The sequence below is a fragment of the Mugil cephalus genome, chromosome 23 (assembly GCF_022458985.1).
Source record: "Mugil cephalus isolate CIBA_MC_2020 chromosome 23, CIBA_Mcephalus_1.1, whole genome shotgun sequence".
Taxonomy (NCBI): Eukaryota; Metazoa; Chordata; class Actinopteri; order Mugiliformes; family Mugilidae; genus Mugil; species Mugil cephalus.
Window position 1 is genome coordinate 15,138,243 of NC_061792.1, and position 19,086 is coordinate 15,157,328.

General features: G+C 47.6%; 1 protein-coding gene across 2 annotated transcripts; it reads left to right on the forward strand.

Moving 5' to 3' along the window:
• The first annotated feature begins 1,465 nt into the window (after positions 1-1,465).
• On the forward strand, positions 1,466-18,002 carry LOC125000634 (methyl-CpG-binding domain protein 5-like). 2 transcript variants are annotated; one of them, XM_047576223.1, is made up of 11 exons: positions 1,466-1,788; positions 5,498-6,118; positions 7,107-7,209; positions 7,707-7,878; positions 8,031-10,391; positions 11,881-12,038; positions 12,120-13,238; positions 14,489-14,562; positions 14,654-14,729; positions 14,807-16,281; positions 16,556-18,002. In XM_047576223.1, exons 2-10 carry the CDS (start codon positions 6,006-6,008, stop codon positions 14,867-14,869), a joined length of 4,239 nt encoding a protein of 1,412 aa, XP_047432179.1. In that variant the 5' UTR covers positions 1,466-1,788; positions 5,498-6,005; the 3' UTR covers positions 14,870-16,281; positions 16,556-18,002. The 2 variants fall into 2 exon arrangements, with proteins under 2 accessions (XP_047432179.1, XP_047432180.1); XM_047576224.1 differs by having other exon boundaries at positions 12,123-13,238.
• The last annotated feature ends 1,084 nt before the right edge of the window (positions 18,003-19,086 follow it).

The window sequence follows — 19,086 nt, forward strand, 5'->3', positions numbered from 1 at the left end:
TTAAGATTGTTTTTGTCCACAGCTGATAATAATAACATACATCTCTTTATTGTATTTTTTGCATTATTGTCTTTATGGTGTCAAGATAAAGCAAATATATTGACAAACATAATGGGCAAGAACATAATAAATAAGTAAATAATGGATAAAAGAGAGTTATAATAATATATTTTAAAAAAAAATCCATTTTCACTCAGTTCACTTCATCATTTCAAGAATCAGAATTTTTTCTCAGTCTATTCCAAATAAATGTAAAAAAAATAAAATAAAAACATTAATTATAAAAAAAAATCCCCAAATCCAGTTTATTTTGAGTAAAATTACAAGGGTAAGGACAAAATTAAATTACATTCCCTTCAACCAGTTGGAAATGACAAAATCATCTGGATAAATATTAGAACACAGGTTTTAGGGTCAAAGGGAACCGCTTTACCAGTAATACAAATGAAATAAAATAATAAATTGATAATTAAAAACCAGAATTAAAACTCAAACCTCATAAATTCATTAATATTCAAATTGTTTTTTAATTGTATCTCTGCTAAAATGTGTTTAACAAGTCATTTTTTATGAATAAATAAACTAAACCTCATCAAAATCAATATATATTGTATTTTTGCTGAAGTTTAATACTTTAAAAAAGCCAATGAACAATTGTTTTGTAATAAAAATAATAATTTCTGGTCTTATCAGTGGTTGCTTTTGTCTTTTCAGTGTGTGGGGCCGTGACTGCAAACATTGCTCTGATTTTGATCAGATTGCGAGGGTTGGTTCATGTGAACGACTGTTTCCTGCGACAACATCTTTTATTCATTCGCGGCGACGATGAAGCTCTGGAGACACTCAAAAACACAATAAACCAGCAGAGATCTCGCAAATCGTCTCCCGGCTGGCGCTCACACTTCGCCTGTCACATTATTCTAAAATACGACCCTCTGCTTTGCACATATTCGACTCCTTGTGTTTTGTCCTTAAAAAATACATGAGGCAGCTTTTTATTACAGCAGCGATGCATTAAATTAATTCAACATCTCCTCAGGTTTGACCTTCAGAAAAAAAATCAAGCTTTTTGAGCTGTGTCTTTTATTTACCTAAGTATAAATTATATGATATAAACTTCATATTTTTACACACTTAAATACAGCATAAAGAGACATCCTTTTTATATTTCAGCGTATGTGTCAGTGTGGTGATATGATGAAATACCAAGAAGAAAACAACAAAATAACTTTCAGTTATTATTTACTTTCACTGTATTAATGAAAGACGACATATAAACCTAAAAAAATTAACATGTATTCACTTTAATTTCCACTTTAACACTCTCAGTTAACTAGAAGTACAATATCCATAGTTTATTGTGAAATTACACAGTATTTCTTTATTGTTTTGTGAAGGGCCACTGAAGCTCGGTTCGAGGCCCCTGGAGGCCCCCAGACCTCACGCTGGGAACCATTAATGAAGGCTGCTTCTCTTCATGAGTCTCCCCACCGTCATTTACAGTTGTTCACCAATCACCTGCTAATTGTATTCCCAACTTTCTCCTCATGTATGAGGAGTAAACGCGCATCACCTCTCTTCCATCTGCTGGCTGCTCCTCCGTCGCGCATGCGCAGTGCGGCTCTCCATCATTTCCAATATCCCAGTGTAGGAGAAGCAGCAGAGGCAGAGAACTAATGGCTAATGGGTAGAGGCTGCTTCTTATTATTATTATTCCTATTTTACCCCAGCTTCGAGGCGCATCGTTTCACCGTTTCGGCACCGGTACGCATTCGCTGGGATGCCCGGGTAAGAGCGGACAGTTTACGGTCTATCTATCTATCTAAAAGCGTCCTCTCTTCTTCTTCTTCTTCTTCTTCGCTCTCTTCCCCTGCAAACGCAACGGCTGTTAGTTAGCATGCTAAGCTAACCCGTGCTAACTCGGCCCTGGCCCTGGTCCTGGCCCTATGGGTCCCTTGGTTCGACACCCAAATGCGGGCCTGGCTGTCCCCTTTTTTTCACTTCGACAATTTGAAGTCGGGGTCCGGGCTTGTGGGATCCTCCCACGTACGCGATCCCGGTTACGGTTCGCCAATTAAGGGCTGAAACGTTATTAGCGTAGCCGAGCTCGCTCTCTAATTCATTTTCGTTACAACAAGCTAGCTGGCTGACTAGCTGGCTGGCTAACTAACGGTAGCTGGCTGGCTAACTAACGGGTGCTAAATGGCTGGCTAACCTACGGCAGCTAAATGGCTAACTAAATGTAGCTGCCTGGCTAACTAACTAACTAACGGCAGCTAAATGGCCGGCTAACTAACTGTAGCTCGATGGCTAACTAACTAACCAACGATAGCTAGCTGGCTAGCTAACGGTAGCTAAATGGCTAACTAACGGTAGCTAGACAGCTGACGCTTGGCATGCTAACCCCCCAGCTAGTTCAGATGCTGTGTCCAATGCACCAGAAAGCACAGTCAGACAGGGCTCACCTCGCTTCTTTACGCGGCCCCTTCCACCGCGGAGGCCCGTAAAACCCACACCGCGTCTCCCCGGGAACCGAACAACCCTTAACCGCCCCCGATAGATGCTAAATCGGCTACTAAAAAGCTGCACAGTTGATGGATAAGGCTAACGTTCACCAAGCTAATTGGCTATTATCTCAGACACCTCTTGGTTGTTTTGGTCGTGCACTCATGCGGTTGTCATGATCTCCAGGTTTTTAATTTTATTTTTGTGTGTATATATATTGGAGGAAAAGTCAACGCATGTAACTGTCAACTTAGAAGGCTGATGGCTAATTTGCCACCAAAGCCTCCATGGAGTCACTGCAAGATTTAAACGCTGGATTTAATCTAGCAAGAGGCAGAAGTCTGTCATTTTTCATCCTGGTCCAGGGTCGTAATGAAACAGCAGATCTTTGTGCAGGTAGTGTACATCTCTGCCTATCCAGGTGCAGTGTTTATTTTGCATTAAATTCATTTTTTGAGTCTGTGAATGCACATAGAATTGTATTTTTAGCACAGATCTGATTAAATGCACCTCTCTGTGTCATGTGTTAAATAGTGGCCTTAAATCACCTGTGACGAGGCCTTTCCTTGATATTTAGTGTCCAAAAACAACCACCCCTTCGCTGTTATCTCCTCTAATTGGCTTTATTCGTTTGGCTCCCGGTGCAGACTTCTCCTTGGTGCATGGTTTGGTGTAAATCTACCCCAGTCATCGTTTTGAGATCTTGTTCTGACCTGAATCATGAGTCCGTGGGTGAAGGTTGGAACCAGCTACGAGTTGAAATAAAATATGAGTCAATCAGAAGTGATTGTGGGTTTGCCAGACATTTTTTTTTCTTCCCTCTTTTGTCCTGCAAAATTTTGCAAAACACACCAAAGACAAAACACGACAGAGTCTTGACCTTGTAATAAAATGCTCACGAGCTACTTCCTCATCATATTCTTTAGAGACGCAACATTTTCATTTACATAATCTGCCGTCCTTAATGGACCACAAATTCACTTACTCCGGGATGTTTGGCTGTGGTTGCGCTCGTCATTTTGATGTGATTTCTTATCTTTTTTTTTTCTTAGCATTTGTGCAATAGTTTTTTTTTTCTTGCAAGTTGATGTTTGTTTGAAGTTTGCAGCTGGATTGATTGTGGAAACTCTGCACAATTCCCCCCCCAAACATAATGCTTGGAGAATTATCTTTATACGTCGCCAAAAAAAAAATGCAAGTTGCTTTGTTGTCATTTCAAATCGCAGACGTCAGTGACTCTACAGTGACAGGCTTCACGTTACAATTCATTAAGGCGCTGATGATGATACAGTAAAAACAACAGCACTCTGAGGACAAAATAAGGACGAGTGGGGACATTTTTTAAAGATATTGCGTTCAAGTTTCCAAAAACAGCCAATCATAACTGGCTATCGGCTAGTTGCAGCTCAGATGGTTTAGTCTGGAACGTCCCGATCCAAAACCAATCTTAAATGTCCTAAAGTTGGTCCCCTGTAGCTTCCTGAAGTCTTTCCTTGTCGTCTCCTACAGTCGACTGGATCCAGACCAATAAATATTTCTTCCAGTCAGAGTTAATACAGTGTGGAGACGGGAGCTCGTACCTCGTGTTCTCTACTCCACAAATGTTCTGGTCCTCCAACGCGGCCTTAAACTCCCGAACCCTCTTTGAAACTTTTCTTTTATGCGTTTCTTGTTGTTGTCGTTTGGGTGACGTGTAGTTGATAATACTGAATGATGATCTACTACCACCTCATGCTGAATACATGCTGTTGATGATGGAGAAAGAAGATGTTGTGACGCCACCGGGACACAGTTTAGCTCCACCGGACCTCGATGTGTGGCCTCCTCCAATGTGATTCCTTTAAGAAACTTTGCTTCATTTGTCAACTACAAAAACTGGTTTTACCTGGATAAGACCTGGTGCTGATGGGGAACATCCCAATCGCTTTGAGCATCTAAAAATAAATGCATTATTTTAATTGTTATTATTATTATAGCTTTCAATTGAGGTGGTTTTGATGCGTTCAGGGAGCCTCTGTAGTGGTTCAATATCTGTCCTTCAGGATGTCTCATAAAGAACTAGAATGTCTTTTAATGCTGCTGATGGGGTGATTTTAAAAACACATCTTGACTTCTTGGTGCACAACCAAAGCTATTTGAGTTTGGTTTTAATAACGATCTCCTGTCTTATTTATTGCACACAAATTAGCTTAAATTGCATCTACAGTTTGTATAAATATTCAGAAAGTCGCTGTGGAACAATGCGTGAAGTTTCCTCGTGTCAGTTTCTTTGGAAAAGTCGTAACAACAAAAGAGACGGTTTCAGCTTCGCCGCCTTCATCACAGAGCAACCGCACGGATGTTTGTTTCTGTAAAACAAAGTTTTAAAGTCAATGTGCTGAAGACGTTACCTTTAGCTTTCAGTAAAGGGTTCGTGATTATTTATTTAGGAGATGACAGTGGAGATTTAAGTTTGTTTTGCCAAAGGTTAAGATGAAATGGTTTGGCTAAATCACGCCTCTGTTTACGTCTCTGTGATTGAAAGCAAATAAAACGCCACCCCGAGTTAAACTTGTTGCGGTTAAATCGTTCTTCCTCCACTGTGAAGGATAGAAATTTATGTTGTGTCTTTCCCAAACATGTGGGAAATTAGATTTTAATGACGTGGCGGTTTCTCTCCTGAGATGAAGCGATCTGCCTTTCCAGATAAACGGCAAACATGCACCGTGCCCCTCACTGCCTCTCTTCTTCTTCTGTGGTGTTTCTGGGCTTGTTATGAGTCAGCAGCACCGGCGGCTTCGCTCATAGGATTCACCGGCTTTGATTGGTTTTAATTCGAAGCGTCAGAGACATGAGGGGAACACTGCCAGTTCAGCTGCATTAAAAAATACATTTGATTAGTTTCTCCTTTCGTCGGTTTGAAGAAGTGTTCAGTCCTTTTCCATTTTGCCTCCCTGGATTAAATTGATTCCACTGACCATTCATTTCCTTTTCTTTTCTGTTCTTCTTGCAGGAACCATGGGAATACCACTACCCAGCTGTGTTTGGGACCCAGTATGTTGAAGATCCTCCACACGTCGTACTGAGGGAGTGCATGAAAGACAAATGACAAAAGAATAAACAGAATAATATTTAATAAAGGACTTTCCTGTGAAAGCACAACGCTCCCCCCGCCACCGTTTCCCGCCGGCATCGTCCCCGAGTCGCATGGCTCCGAACGACAAGATGCAGTAATGGAGTTCCAGACGCCGTTCAGCCCCGTAGCCATGAAGCCGCTCAAAGGGTAGGGTCCGCCCTGAGCTTGGCCTCGCCCTACCCGCCCGCCGCTCCACCCGAGAGCCCCCCGAGAGCCCCGCGTTGAATCTTGAAGCTCCGCCCACCTTCTCCACCCCTCCCGCCGCCTCCACCTCCACCTCCTCCTCCTCCACCACCACCACCACGGCTTTAGACAACGAAAAATGACACCGGTTGATGTCTGATATATGTCCCTCTGAGGTGTCGAGCGTAAACCCGGTGGAGCAATGAATGGCGGAAAGGACTGTGAGGTGGGAGACGAGCGGCAGGTCGTCCCTGTCCAGGTCCCCATTGGCTGGCAGCGCAAGGCGGAGCTCGGCGGAGGGGTCGTGTACATAAGGTACGCAAATATCATCAGATCATTACAGCAAACATGGCCGCCACAGGGGGGAAATGCATGAATATCAAGATTCTCTGGTAGAACCCAACTCCAGGTTTCTATGAAGAAAATGACTAAATTGTCAGATCTTGCTGAAACAGAAAGAGTCGTCCTGTCCAGGTTCTGGCGTCCATCACAAACTCTTTTTTGTGATGATGTTGCCGTGTTGAGTCACGGTTGAAATTTAGCGTCTACCTGCCGTTAAAACTCTCCCTGCTGGTTTAAGCTTCAGCCCACGTGTTTGCTCAGTCGCACATTTCACAAGCCTCCAACCTCCTTTTAATGAACCGGCCAAATGTTTACAAAGTTAGTTGAAAGGGGGACTTCTCTGGACCCGCGGTTTGGATCTTTTTTACCGACCAGCTCCCCGCCTCCTGCAGGTTCACGTGTTTACCGGCTCCTATGAACCCAAGCAGTCGGCTGGTGTCAGGTTTATTTTGGGCGTCGGAAAGAATCCTGTCTGTGACCGTGGCGTGATGCTAAAGCACACAGCGCACTCACACACCATTTTATTTCTCATTCTGCAAAACGGTCGCTGCAGCTGTGACTTCCCCATCTGAAACATCCTCCCTGTCGCTTCCTAAAGTCCGTCCGTGTCTCCTCACAGAGTCCAAGAAGTCTTCAAGTTAACGTGTTGTGGAGCCTTGTGTTCTCTACTCCAGGAAACTCAACATTCAGTGTTTGTTGTTGTTGTTTTTGCTAAAAAAAAAAACGTATGAACCTCTGTGGAGCCGCCCTTTAAATCTCTTCTCCGTGGTGCAGCTTCTCAGCACTGGTTTCTTATTCTGGGGGAAGCATAAAATAAGTCAAATGATCAATTTAATGCTCGACATTCTCACTTTCCAGGAGCTTCAGAGTCAAATAAAAAAATACTGAATGGTATTCTGAGCAAGAATACTTGAGCTTCGCTGTGTATTTATTTATTTATTTTTTTACTTTTAATGTGCAGTCCCAGTGGCTCGGTGCTGTCCAGTCTGGAGCAGGTGAAGACCTACCTGCTGACAGATGGAACCTGTAAATGTGGCCTGGAGTGTCCTCTCATCCTCCACAAGGTAACGAACGATGAACGAACCGACCAAAGTCGCTGTAACAGTAGAAATTCCCACTTGCTGGACGTCAAATGAGACACATGTGACTACGGTTTGCGTAGCGGCCGCATTTCAAGGTGGGAAAAATGTATTTAAAATGTCCAATGGAAGCTTTCAAGCTGTTCCTGCAGCATAATCCACTTCTACATGCTCAGGGAGTATGAAATAAATTCCAAGCCGGTCGCTTCACTGACTTCTGTGAAGCTACAGATGTTGTTGTGAGGCTGTATCACATTACATGAGGTAACCGAGCTGATTATCCTTCTAGATGCTAAATTTGTCCCCAAAACGCCCCATGTTCGTCTGATCAGGACGTCTGATTTAGTTTCATCTTTCTGTCCAATGCCCCAAAAAACTGGAATATTCTCCTAGAGACGAGACGGATGATTCAAATCTAAACATGATTTATTCAGGATAAATCTCCCCGCAGGTGATTTTCACCTCTCATCCTTTGTCCTCAGGTGTTCAACTTTGACCCGGGGGCAGCCGTGAAGCTGAGGACGGCGGAGGATGTGAAAGCGGATGAAGACGTCACCAAACTCTGCATTCACAAGAGGAAGCTTCTGGCCGTGGCCACGCTGCACAAGAGCATGGAGACGCACCCACCTCTGACGCTGACCAGTCCGGGTGGAGGTACGAATACAATCAAGCTGCAGAAACAATGCACATAGACACCAGATGGACTTGTTTTTGCAGACTAAAATAGAATTTATTGGAGTTTTTTACGTGTTTGTTTTCGGAAATCGTCTGGGTTTAACTGAAAGTGTCTGTGTTTTGTGTGTCAGGTACATCGTCTGGTGTCGCCGTGCATTCCACGAATCAACGAGCAATAAGGACTAAACCCAACGATGGCCTGCTCAACGCTGTCGGCCCCGACTGCAAGAGTTCTTTCAAGATGATGATGGCAGCTGGACAGCAGCAGCAGCAGAGGCTGTATCCGCCCCAGGAGATGAGTGGAGCCCAGCAGCCAGAGCTCTACTCTGGGTACCACAGGCAGCCGAGGCTGGGCAGCGGGGAGCCGGGCCCCAAATCTCCGTACCGGTCTGGGTATGGAGGCATGTTGAGCCCCCCTCCCTCCGGTGCCAAGCTGTACGGAGACGGCTCGCAGTCTCCCAGCGCAGACACTCTGGGGAGTCCCGAGGGCTTCCCACGGACCAATCCCTGTGGCTTTCCCGGAGCCGGTAGCCCCGGCTCGGCCTCCATTCACGGGAACACCAGGACGCCTCTTTCCCCCCCCAGCCTGATGCTCCACGGCTCCCCCGCGGGCCAGATCTCCTGCGCCATGACAGGGAGGACTAGTACGCCCCTTTCCCCGACGGCCACTGCCAAAAGCCCTGTCATGAACATGAACATGCCAAGAGGGAACTTTCCCCCTGGCATGGATTTGCCACGTGCAGCATTTCACCATAAAACGCAGCCCCCCGTGCACCCCGTACCTCCCCCGCCATCCATACCGCCATCCTGTGCGCTTCAGAAAAGGCAGTTGACTTCTGAAAAGGACCCCCTCGGCATCCTGGACCCCATTCCCAGTAAGCCAGTCAGCCAGGCGCCTGCCAACACCCAGAACCCTTCCAACTTCCAGCCTAACATCCACTCTCAGGTACCAATGATGAATGTAAACATCCCCCCTCCCGCCATCGTCCCTTTGCCAAGCAACTTACCTTTACCCACAGTGAAGCACGGGCCTGTGGGACACGGTGGCCACGTTCAAAGGACTCAACAGGTTGGTCCGGCTTCCTCCATGTCTCCCTCCCCCGTCACCTCCCCGGTCCACATGGCCGGACCTGCGCTCGGGAGGATGGAGGCCTCCCCCCATCGCTCGCGTTCATCCTCCACCTCCTCTGACCATGGGAACTTCGCGATGCCCTCAGGGCACCAAGGCCCGTGTGGCAGCATGAAGGTTCCTCCACGTTCCCCCAGGTCGGCCATGGGGTCTCCCCGGCCAGCCATGCCCTCGAGCCCCTCCACCAACAAAACGGACCCACTCCACCAGTACAAAGACTCCCAGCTGCTGCCCGGGATGGCAAACTCCATCGGCTCCCAGCAACACAGCAACCCCATGTACTCGCCGACCTCTTCCTCCTCATCGTCATCTTCCCTGGCAACGCCCAGCGCTTCCCAGAAGGGCCACCCAGGACTCCTGGGGATGCCCCTCAACCAGATCCTCAACCAACAGAACGCTGCTTCCTTCCCGGCCAGCAGTCTCCTGTCGGCTGCAGCCAAAGCACAGCTAGCAAATCAAAACAAACTCAGCGCTGCTGGCAGCGGCAGCGGTGGCATGGCCGCCGGTGCCGCTGGTATGTCAGGCATGGGGGCAGGTGGCGGAGGCGGCGGAGGGGGCGGCGGTCACCCCGGCTCCATGAGCGGCCCTCGAGGCATGGACGGACACAGCACTTTAAACCCCATGCTCCCTCCAAACTCCACCATGCTGCTCAACGCTGCTGAGGGCCAGAGCGGCCGGGCGGCTCTGAGGGACAAACTCATGGCTCAGCAGAGGGACCCCATGCGCAAACGGAAGCAGTCGTCTGGCGGCGGCGGCGGCGGCGCTGTAAACCACGACAACAGCAACAACATGGTCTACAGCCTGCTCAACAAGCCCCACATGCCGGGCCCCAGCGCCACCGAGCAGCTGAGGAAAGTGGGCCGGCTCGGAAACCTCCACCCCAACACCTCCATGGCTCAGCTGCTCCAGACCATGAGCTGCCAGAGTTCACATCGTCCAGGCCTGAGCCCCGGCCCGGGTCCCGGCGCCCAAGGGTCTGCACCGCTGCACTACAACGACAGCACAGTCCTGGTCCCCGGGGGCCCCCAGCAGAACCTCCTGGTCCAGCAGAGGCTGCGGGGTCCAGGTGAAACCATGCAGCACTGCCAGAGCATGGACCCCTCCGGGGGCCACCTCGGCTCCCGGCAGAGCCAGTTCCCCGACATGATGGCTCAGATGCAGGCGTCCTCCATGAGTAACTGTGGTCCCGTGGGGCCGGACGGCATGCCCCTGGGACGCCCCAACGCTAACCCCCCGCCCCTGTCTCACCCCGGCCCTCACCCCGGCCCTCACCCCTCACAGCTCCACAACATGGGACGGACAAACATGGTGATGCCACATGGAGGCGGTGATGGCAGCTGCACGCAGAGCATCTCTGACACAGGTGAGACATGAGCGCCCCCCCCCCTCGCCTCCTCCCCTCAGACCCTCCTCTAGTTCTCAGCCAGAGTTGTGTGTCTTTGTTTTATTTGTGCGCCCGCAGTCAGTCAGTGGGTCGGTGCGAGGAGGAGATGGAAATGGGATCTGCATCTCGCTTTAAGGGAAGCGGCCTCTAAAGCCGGTCGCTATAGTAACCCTGAATAGAGACCAGAGTGAAGCCTTTGATGAGGGTTTAGGCCTGTGTGTTACTACTTGTGTGTTACAGTGTGTGTGTGTGTGTGTGTGTGTGTGTGGGACCCGACCGCCGACGGTTTTATGTATTCGCGATGCGTCGCCGTGTCCTCGTGTGGTTTATAATGGAGATATCATGGAGGTTCTGCTGCAGGCCACCTGGTCTCATCACCGGGGCGTCGACATTCAGGTGGTCTGGGGGGAGGGGGGGGGGGGAGTAAACAGACATTTAAATTACTCCCGACTTATTAATATTATTTATTTTTTTATTCTCCTCTCGCTGTGGCCTTGTTGCGTAATGTTTCATACATGACAAGTTTCCATCGTGACAGTCGATTAAAGCTTAAAAATAAAACGCTCTCATTTGCCAGAAAACATTAGGTACATTAGTGAAAGTTAATAAGTCCTGTCCTTCATGATGGTGGTGGTGGGGGGGGGGGGGGGCTGGTATCTAGCTCTCTGATATAAAATGTGGTTCAGGCTGAAGCTGAAAACGCCGTGAGGATAAAATAATGTGGAAGCTCGTGGTCCTGGTGGTCTTAGCTTTAGCCTCTAGCCATCTGCTTCTATACAGCTAGCGCCCCCCCCCTCCCAGAGTTCATTGTAAACCCCTCTGAACCCCCTCTGAACCCCCTGCCACCCAGCTGACCGTCACCCCCATCCCCCAGCGGGGCTGAAAAACCCCCCCCCACCTTCCTCCCGGCTCCGTCTCCCCCCTTCCCAACGAGCTTCCTGGCAGCGGACAGCACCACCAATCATCACTCGGTTCCCATGACAACCTCCCCCGGCAACAGCCGTCACTATATCATAGCAGTAGCGGAGGATGTGGGGAGGAAAGAGGGGAGGGCAGAGGGGGGAGGGAAGAAAGAAAAGAGGAGGAGAAAAAAAATGGAGAACACACACAGCTGCCCTTTAGCAACGCAGCATCGCACCAGCTGCTCTGGACACACACAGAAAAAAAAAAAACCCGCACACACACACACACACACACACAACAACAACAACGCGGCGTCAGCCGAGTGTTGTTGGTCTTTGTCTGCGTCACGTTGCTGCCGGCTCCTCCTCATCCACTCGTACATCTGTGGCCTTGATGTGTTTGTTCCTGCTCCGTCCTTGATGCTGAGACGGCTCCATCTGTTGGAGCCGGACGCAACAGATTGTTAGTGTGTGACTGTTGGTGTGTGTGATTGTTGGTTTGTGCAACTTTTTTTCTCAGTGTCTTGTTAAAAACAATATATATATATTTTTTTTAACGTATCCAGGAAACCCGTCGTCCCTCGGCTGCACCCTGAGCGGTGGAGGTCCCATGTACCAGCAGCAGGTCCACCAGGGCCCCATGCAGCACCCAGTCTACCCGGGGGGGCAGCACTTCTCTGAGGGCCCCGCGGGGTCCATGCCCTGCCTCTACCAGAACTACCAGGTACCCCCTTCACTTCCCTTCCTCTGCAGCTTTTCACCTGTCGCCCCCCCCCCACTCACCTGTTTACCGTTGTGTCCACAGCAGGGGGGGATGATGCCGCACCCGCCGTACGGGGAGGAGCAGCAGCCCCAGGATGAGGGGCTCCCGCCGGGGGGGCCTGGCTCTGACAGGGGCCCCGGTGGAGAGTCTGTGGACGCCATCTACAGAGCGGTGGTGGACGCCGCCAGCAAAGGGGTCCACGTCACCATCACCACCACGGTGAGCGGGACCACCCAGGCCAGCCCGGTGCCGGCCCTCAGCGCCATGAGTGCCTTCACCGCCTCCATCGGGGAGCCCGTCAACCTGCCCCAGGCCGTGAGCGCCGTCCTGCACGGGCACCAGGAAGGGGAGGCCGTGCCCCCCCAGCAAGCCAGGCCGAGGCAGGTGAGGCCGGGCCGGGGTCAGAAGAACCTGGATCCGGGGAAGAGAACTCCCGACGGCCCGGAGGCCGGCGACTACTTCCGGTCCCCCGGCCGCGGGACCCCCCGGGGCCAGTGGGACGGGGAGGCGCAGCACGGGGGCGGCTTCGACGCCCACAGCAACAACAGCGCCTGGGGGGGCGAGGAGTTTCTGGAGTGCTCCACCCAAGTGAGGAGTAGTCCCTGCAGCCTGGCCCCCGCCCCACCGTGCCCCGCCGAGGGGGCCGGCGACCACGGCCTGGGCCTGGCCCACGACAAGGCCTTCCTGGACAACGGCTACCGCTTCAACAACTGCAGCCGGACGCCCTCCAACTACAAGGAGCGTCTGGAGCAGACGGTGGAGCGCTGCGTCAGCATCAACGGCGCCACCCCCCACTTCAACACCCGCGGCTACGGCGAAGTCCTGGGCCCCCCGCGGCAGGAGCTGACGGGGGACGACCAGTCCCCCAGCTCCTCCACGAGTCTCGAGGGGCCCCTGGCCACGGCCAAAGACTACAGCCACTACAACGGCCACTTCAACGGCATGGCCCCCAGCCCCTCGGACACTAAGAGCCTGAGCAGCGAGGAGGACCTGCGGCAGCCGGACTCCCCCTCCTCAGAGCTGCTCCACTACCGCTCCAGGACCTTCAACATGGGGGAGCTGGTCTGGGGCCAGCTGAAGGGCTTCCCGCCCTGGCCCGCTAAGCTGGCCGGGGACGAGCAAGTTCACAGCGCTGCGATGCAGCTGAGGGAGCAGGCCAAGGTGAGACCTAGAGACTCCGAGACCCAGAGCCCCCGTAAACTAGGAAGACCGGTTCAGTCTAGAGCAGCTTGGAGGGACCTGAACTCCAGGGACTAGTGGTAGAATAGAAACTAATAACAGGCTGAGCCAAAACAAAAGTGCTAGAGGTCAGATCCAGGACGTTTAGGGTCAGATCCAGGACGTTTAGGGTCAGATCCAGGACGTTTAGGGTCAGATCCAGGACGTTTAGGGTCAGATCCAGGACGTTCAGAGACGTTGAGGGTCAGATCTGCAGATTCAGGACGTTCAGAGACGTTTAGGGTCAGATCCAGGACGTTTAGGGTCAGATCCAGGACGTTCAGAGACGTTGAGGGTCAGATCCAGGACGTTTAGGGTCAGATCCAGGACGTTGAGGGTCAGATCCAGGACGTTTAGGACGTTGAGGGTCAGATCCAGGACGTTGAGGGTCAGATCCAGGACGTTCAGAGACGTTGAGGGTCAGATCCGTCAGATTCAGGACGTTCAGAGACGTTTAGGGTCAGATCCAGGACGTTTAGGACGTTTAAGGTCAGATCCAGGACGTTTAGGGTCAGATCCAGGACGTTCAGAGACGTTTAGGGTCAGATCCAGGACGTTTAGGACGTTTAAGGTCAGATCCAGGACGTTTAGGGTCAGATCCAGGACGTTTAGGACGTTGAGGGTCAGATCCAGGACGTTTAGGGTCAGATCCAGGACGTTCAGAGACGTTGAGGGTCAGATCCAGGACGTTTAGGGTCAGATCCAGGACGTTTAGGACGTTTAGGGTCAGATCCAGGACGTTTAGGGTCAGATCCAGGACGTTTAGGGTCAGATCCAGGACGTTTAGGACGTTTAGGGTCAGATCCAGGATGTTTAGGGTCAGATCTAGGACGTTTAGGACGTTTAGGGTCAGATCCAGGACGTTTAGGTCTAGAAGCTACCAAACAAAGTACTAGAGGGTTCGATAGGAGTTTTGGGCGAGTATCCGAGACGTTGAGGACGTTAAGGGTCAGATCCAGGACGTCGAGGACGTTTAGGGTCAGATCCAGGACGTTTAGGACGTTTAGGGTCAGATCCAGGACGTTCAGAGACGTTGAGGGTCAGATCCAGGACGTTTAGGCTTTTCTAGTAACAGGCTGAGCCAAAACAAACGTGCTAGAGGAAGTTGAGTCGAGTTTCTTGAAGGTGTTTTATCCTTTAGACGAGAAGAAGAATCGTCTCCATGAACCTCTCGTCTCCTGTTCTTCCTGCAGGTGGAGCCAGAAAAGCTAAAAACACTAACTCACGACTTGGAGGCACTTGACCGAGCCGCTAAACGAGGCCTGAAGTAAGACCCGGACACGGTTATAGACGACGTCCTTAAAAAAAAAAAAAAAAAAAAAGACCAAAGAGTTTAATGTGAATGTTTCCTCCAACAGGCCGGGGAAACTGAATAATCACCTGGAAGCTGCTATCCACGAGGCCATGAGCGAGCTGGACAAGATGTCAGGCACAGTGAGTATCCTCCTAGATCCAGATCCAGATCCAGTCCGGCCTTTAGACCCGCGCTTAACCCCAGTGTCTCCCCTCAGATCCCGTCCCGGGACCGTCAGGTGAAGCTGCCCAAGCCCAAGAGGAGGAAGATCTCCAGATAACATTGAATGTGTCCCAGCTCTCCAACAGGTGCTACACAAGGACTCGACTGGTACATCCTGGTCCCGTGATCTCACTGAGGTGCTGGAGATGATCCCAGATCCCACCACCGTACAGGTTAAAACTGTAGGAGGCGAAAAAAACAAAAAAAAAACACAACTAAACAAAAAAAAAAGAGAGAGAGAGAGAAACGGAAGAAAAAAGACAGAAAAACATCGGTTGCAATTTGTCTACAGCTCACTGAATAATTAACTATTTTTTTCTAGTATAAGATAGTAAAATAAACAAAAAAAACAAGCATTACCTTACATATTTAAGAAGAATAGACAGTCCAAATATTTCTGATACATTTTCAATATGTATATAGATAATCCTGAAATTTCCTGCTATTAAGAATTGTATGTAAATATTGTACAATGTCATGTACAAGCGTACCTAATGCACATTTTATCTTTTATTGTACAAAAACAAAGCAGAAGAAGTGTACCAATGTCTGGGTTTCTATTCAGAAACGATGCGTAGGACAAATAAGAATACAGCCTAAAGCTTTTATATGACCAGCTGGTTTACTTTACTGTTGGTTCCTTTTTTTATTTTCATTTTTTATGGGTAACAGCGTCACGTGAGTTCTCCATTACAACAACAACAACATAAAAAAAAAAAAGATGAAACCACAGAATGAACTTTACCAGCAGAAAGTGTTCAGAGCTTCGTTTTCGTTTCGTTCTAAGCACCAAAACTAAACCGCTGCCGATATTCATCCACCCTCCGCTTCAGATTTAAGTCGCGTGTTCCAGTCCCAGGATCAGGATCAGGATCAGGAGAGAAACATCTAAGATGACAGAAACCTAACAGGAGACCAGGGAGGTGTTGATCTTCTTCTTCTGTGGTGGCGCTAGACAGAACAAGAGACTAACCTCCACCACTACTACAACTACTACTACTCTTCTTCTGTTTTAATGGTGGTCGGCCGTTATTATCCCAGAAGAAGAAGAACACAAACACTGAGGGTTTAAAAGACGAGGAAAGTTTCCTGGAGACAAATCTTCCAGAGAGAGTTAGGGAGTTTATGACCAGAGCGTTTCTGGAGCAGAGGACACAAGGTACGAGCTCCCCTCTCCACACTACTTAACCCTGATGGACAAAGACTTCAGGGGTCTACAGGGAACCAACTCCAGGACATTGAGGGTCAGATCCAGGACATTGAGGGTCAGATCCAGGACGTTTAGGGTCAGATCCAGGACGTTCAGAGACGTTTAGGGTCAGATCCAGGACATTTAGGGTCAGATCTAGGACGTTTAGGACATTGAGGGTCAGATCCAGGACGTTTAGGACGTTTAGGGTCAGATCCAGGACATTTAGGGTCAGATCTAGGACGTTTAGGACATTGAGGGTCAGATCCAGGACGTTTAGGGTCAGATCCAGGACGTTTAGGGTCAGATCCAGGACGTTTAGGACGTTGAGGGTCAGATCCAGGACGTTTAGGACGTTTAGGGTCAGATCCAGGACGTTAAGGACGTTGAGGGTCAGATCCAGGACGTTTAGGATGTTTGGGGTCAGATCCAGGACGTTTAGGACATTGAGGGTCAGATCCAGGATGTTTAGGACATTGAGGGTCAGATCCAGGACGTTTAGGGTCAGATCCAGGACGTTTAGGACGTTTAGGGTCAGATCCAGGACGTTTAGAGACGTTTAGGGTCAGATCCAGGACGTTTAGAGACGTTTAGGGTCAGATCCAGGACGTTTAGAGACGTGTCCTCCAGGTGGTTTAAAGCTGTCGTGGTCTCATCTGCTCTTGTGTTGGCGCTGGTTTGTTCAGTGACATGTGACATGATGGTTTCTCAGAGTCTAGATCATCAGAAACACTAACAGGTTTTCAGGAGCCTTCAAAGCATTTCTCCTTCTTCTTCTTCTCTTCTTCTTCTCTTCTCCTTCTTTCGGGGCCTTGTGTTGTTTTTTATTTGAAGTTTTTGATGTAAATTATTTCTGTACAGTACTCCATATTTATTTTAAGCTTTACAAATATGCTAGATGGCAATAATACTACCAAGAGTTGAGAACTCAAGCCTTATATGTGTAAATGTATGTTGTTGTTTTCTAACCAGTGAATAGATCATGAGGTCAGAGGTCATATCCCCTTCTTATTTAACACGTTATTAACACGTTACTCCCCATAACACTACGAACCATCCGTCTACGGCCGACTGGTGTTGGACTCACGCCTCAAATCACTACAGAAAAATATCAAGTGCAATATCACAGTCGACGGCAGCAACGATCAACCCTCAACGTTTCTTCTCAAAAATGAAGTTTTTAGTTTCCAGACGTGCCACAAACCCCCGCAAAATAAAACTTTACTTGAATTTCTTTCTCTTTTTGTTTGTTTGTTTTTTTAAGTCAGAAACTAAATGACCTAAAAACCAAATAATCCACTAAACAACCGCTGATTAAAACATATCTTTAGATGCTTTTAAAGTCAAGTCGTACTGTATTTTCTGATCTGAGGTGTCGCGCTGAGAAACGAGACTTTATCTTTATTTTTATTTTTTTTTCAGCGTGCACACTTTCACAGATCTTTACTGTAAACTGTGGCGAGGAAATCTCTCCCAGCCGTTATAAAAAAAAATAAATAAATAAATAAAAATGTGACGTGAGCTCTTTTGGTAAAGTTCATTCTGCCTCCTCCGTTGTTTTTTATTTTTATTTTTATTTTTTGGTGCAATGACGAGCAGGAGCCCGTGGATCTGTTCTATCATGTTATCTGTTGAAGAGGTGCCGTGTGATTTTCTTTATTTTTATTATTTTTTTGCTCTTTTCGTTGTCAGTATTTTATTTCCTTAAACTTGTAATTAAGTATATATTTTCTCACTAATATATACTTTACAAAAAATAGACTTGCGTGAAGTATGATGTGCACTTGATTGCTTTATTTGTTTGTTTGTTTGTTTTTTTGCATTAATGTGGGCTAGGGATAGTTTGTCCATTATTTTCAGATTGTTTTGGATTTTTTTTAATGGTTTGATGTAAGCAGCATTTTTTTGTAAATATTGTGAAACATTACAGGTCATGCAGTGATGTAACATTTTGAATAATGTTGCACAGATGTTTAAGATATTAAAAACATGGTCACTCTTACTTGAACGATCTGGTTTGTCTCTGTGTCCTCTTGTTGCATACTGTCCCCTAGTGGACGGATGGGAGAGCACGCCTCTATTAATGTGTGAACTACAGTTACATAAAATGAACTACACTGATACACTGTAAAAAAACGCAACAAGAACATACACTGTGAAAAAAAAGATGCAATGAGATACACTGTAAAAATGATTAAAAGGAGATGCACTGTTAAAAACCACTGAAGCAATACAGACTGTTAAAAATGACTGAAGGAATACACACTGTAAAAAAAAAGTTACTTAAACAAGATACACTGTTAAGGTGAAGCAAAATAAAAAGATATACACTGTAAAAAGGCTATAAGGGCAACTAAAAGGAGATAAACTGTAAATAATAGCATTGTAAAAATGACTAAACTAGATATACTGTAAAATCTAAATACAAAATGGGTCACTGTCCGACCCTTCTACAATAACAAACTTGGTACGGTCCAGTTCCCCCTCCTTTAAATCAGATTGGATTCTTCCACTTCCTGTTTGCCAGTCTGACTTCCTACCTGAGCAGGTGTGGATGGAGCACATGGAACAAACATTTGGGTAATTTGAATCTTTGAATCACTGAGACTGAATGTGAATGTTTATTTCTCTGAATTAACCACATGACATCATTCAAATGAAATAATTTAATAAAAGCCTCACATCAAAATCCATTCAAATCATAAATAATAATAATAATAATACTTGATGAAAGACTAAGGTTGTGACATTTTGTGGAAAGACTATTATAGTTTTATTATTACCTTTAAACTTGTAACATAACTAGACAGAGTAGAAACTCTGGTCGTCCTTCATCAAGTAGAAACAACTGTCTTCAGGTTTCTGTGTTGTTGTTGCAAACTCACTTTTAGATGATTTTTTTTAATCACATACTATACTATGACGTTTTTATCACATACTATACCATGACTTTTGTATTTGACATACTATTCATTTACTGTTTATCACATACTATACTATAAGATTTTTCTATCACATACTTTACTATCTTTTTATTTGACATACTATACTTGATTTTTTAATCACATACTATACTGTGACTATTT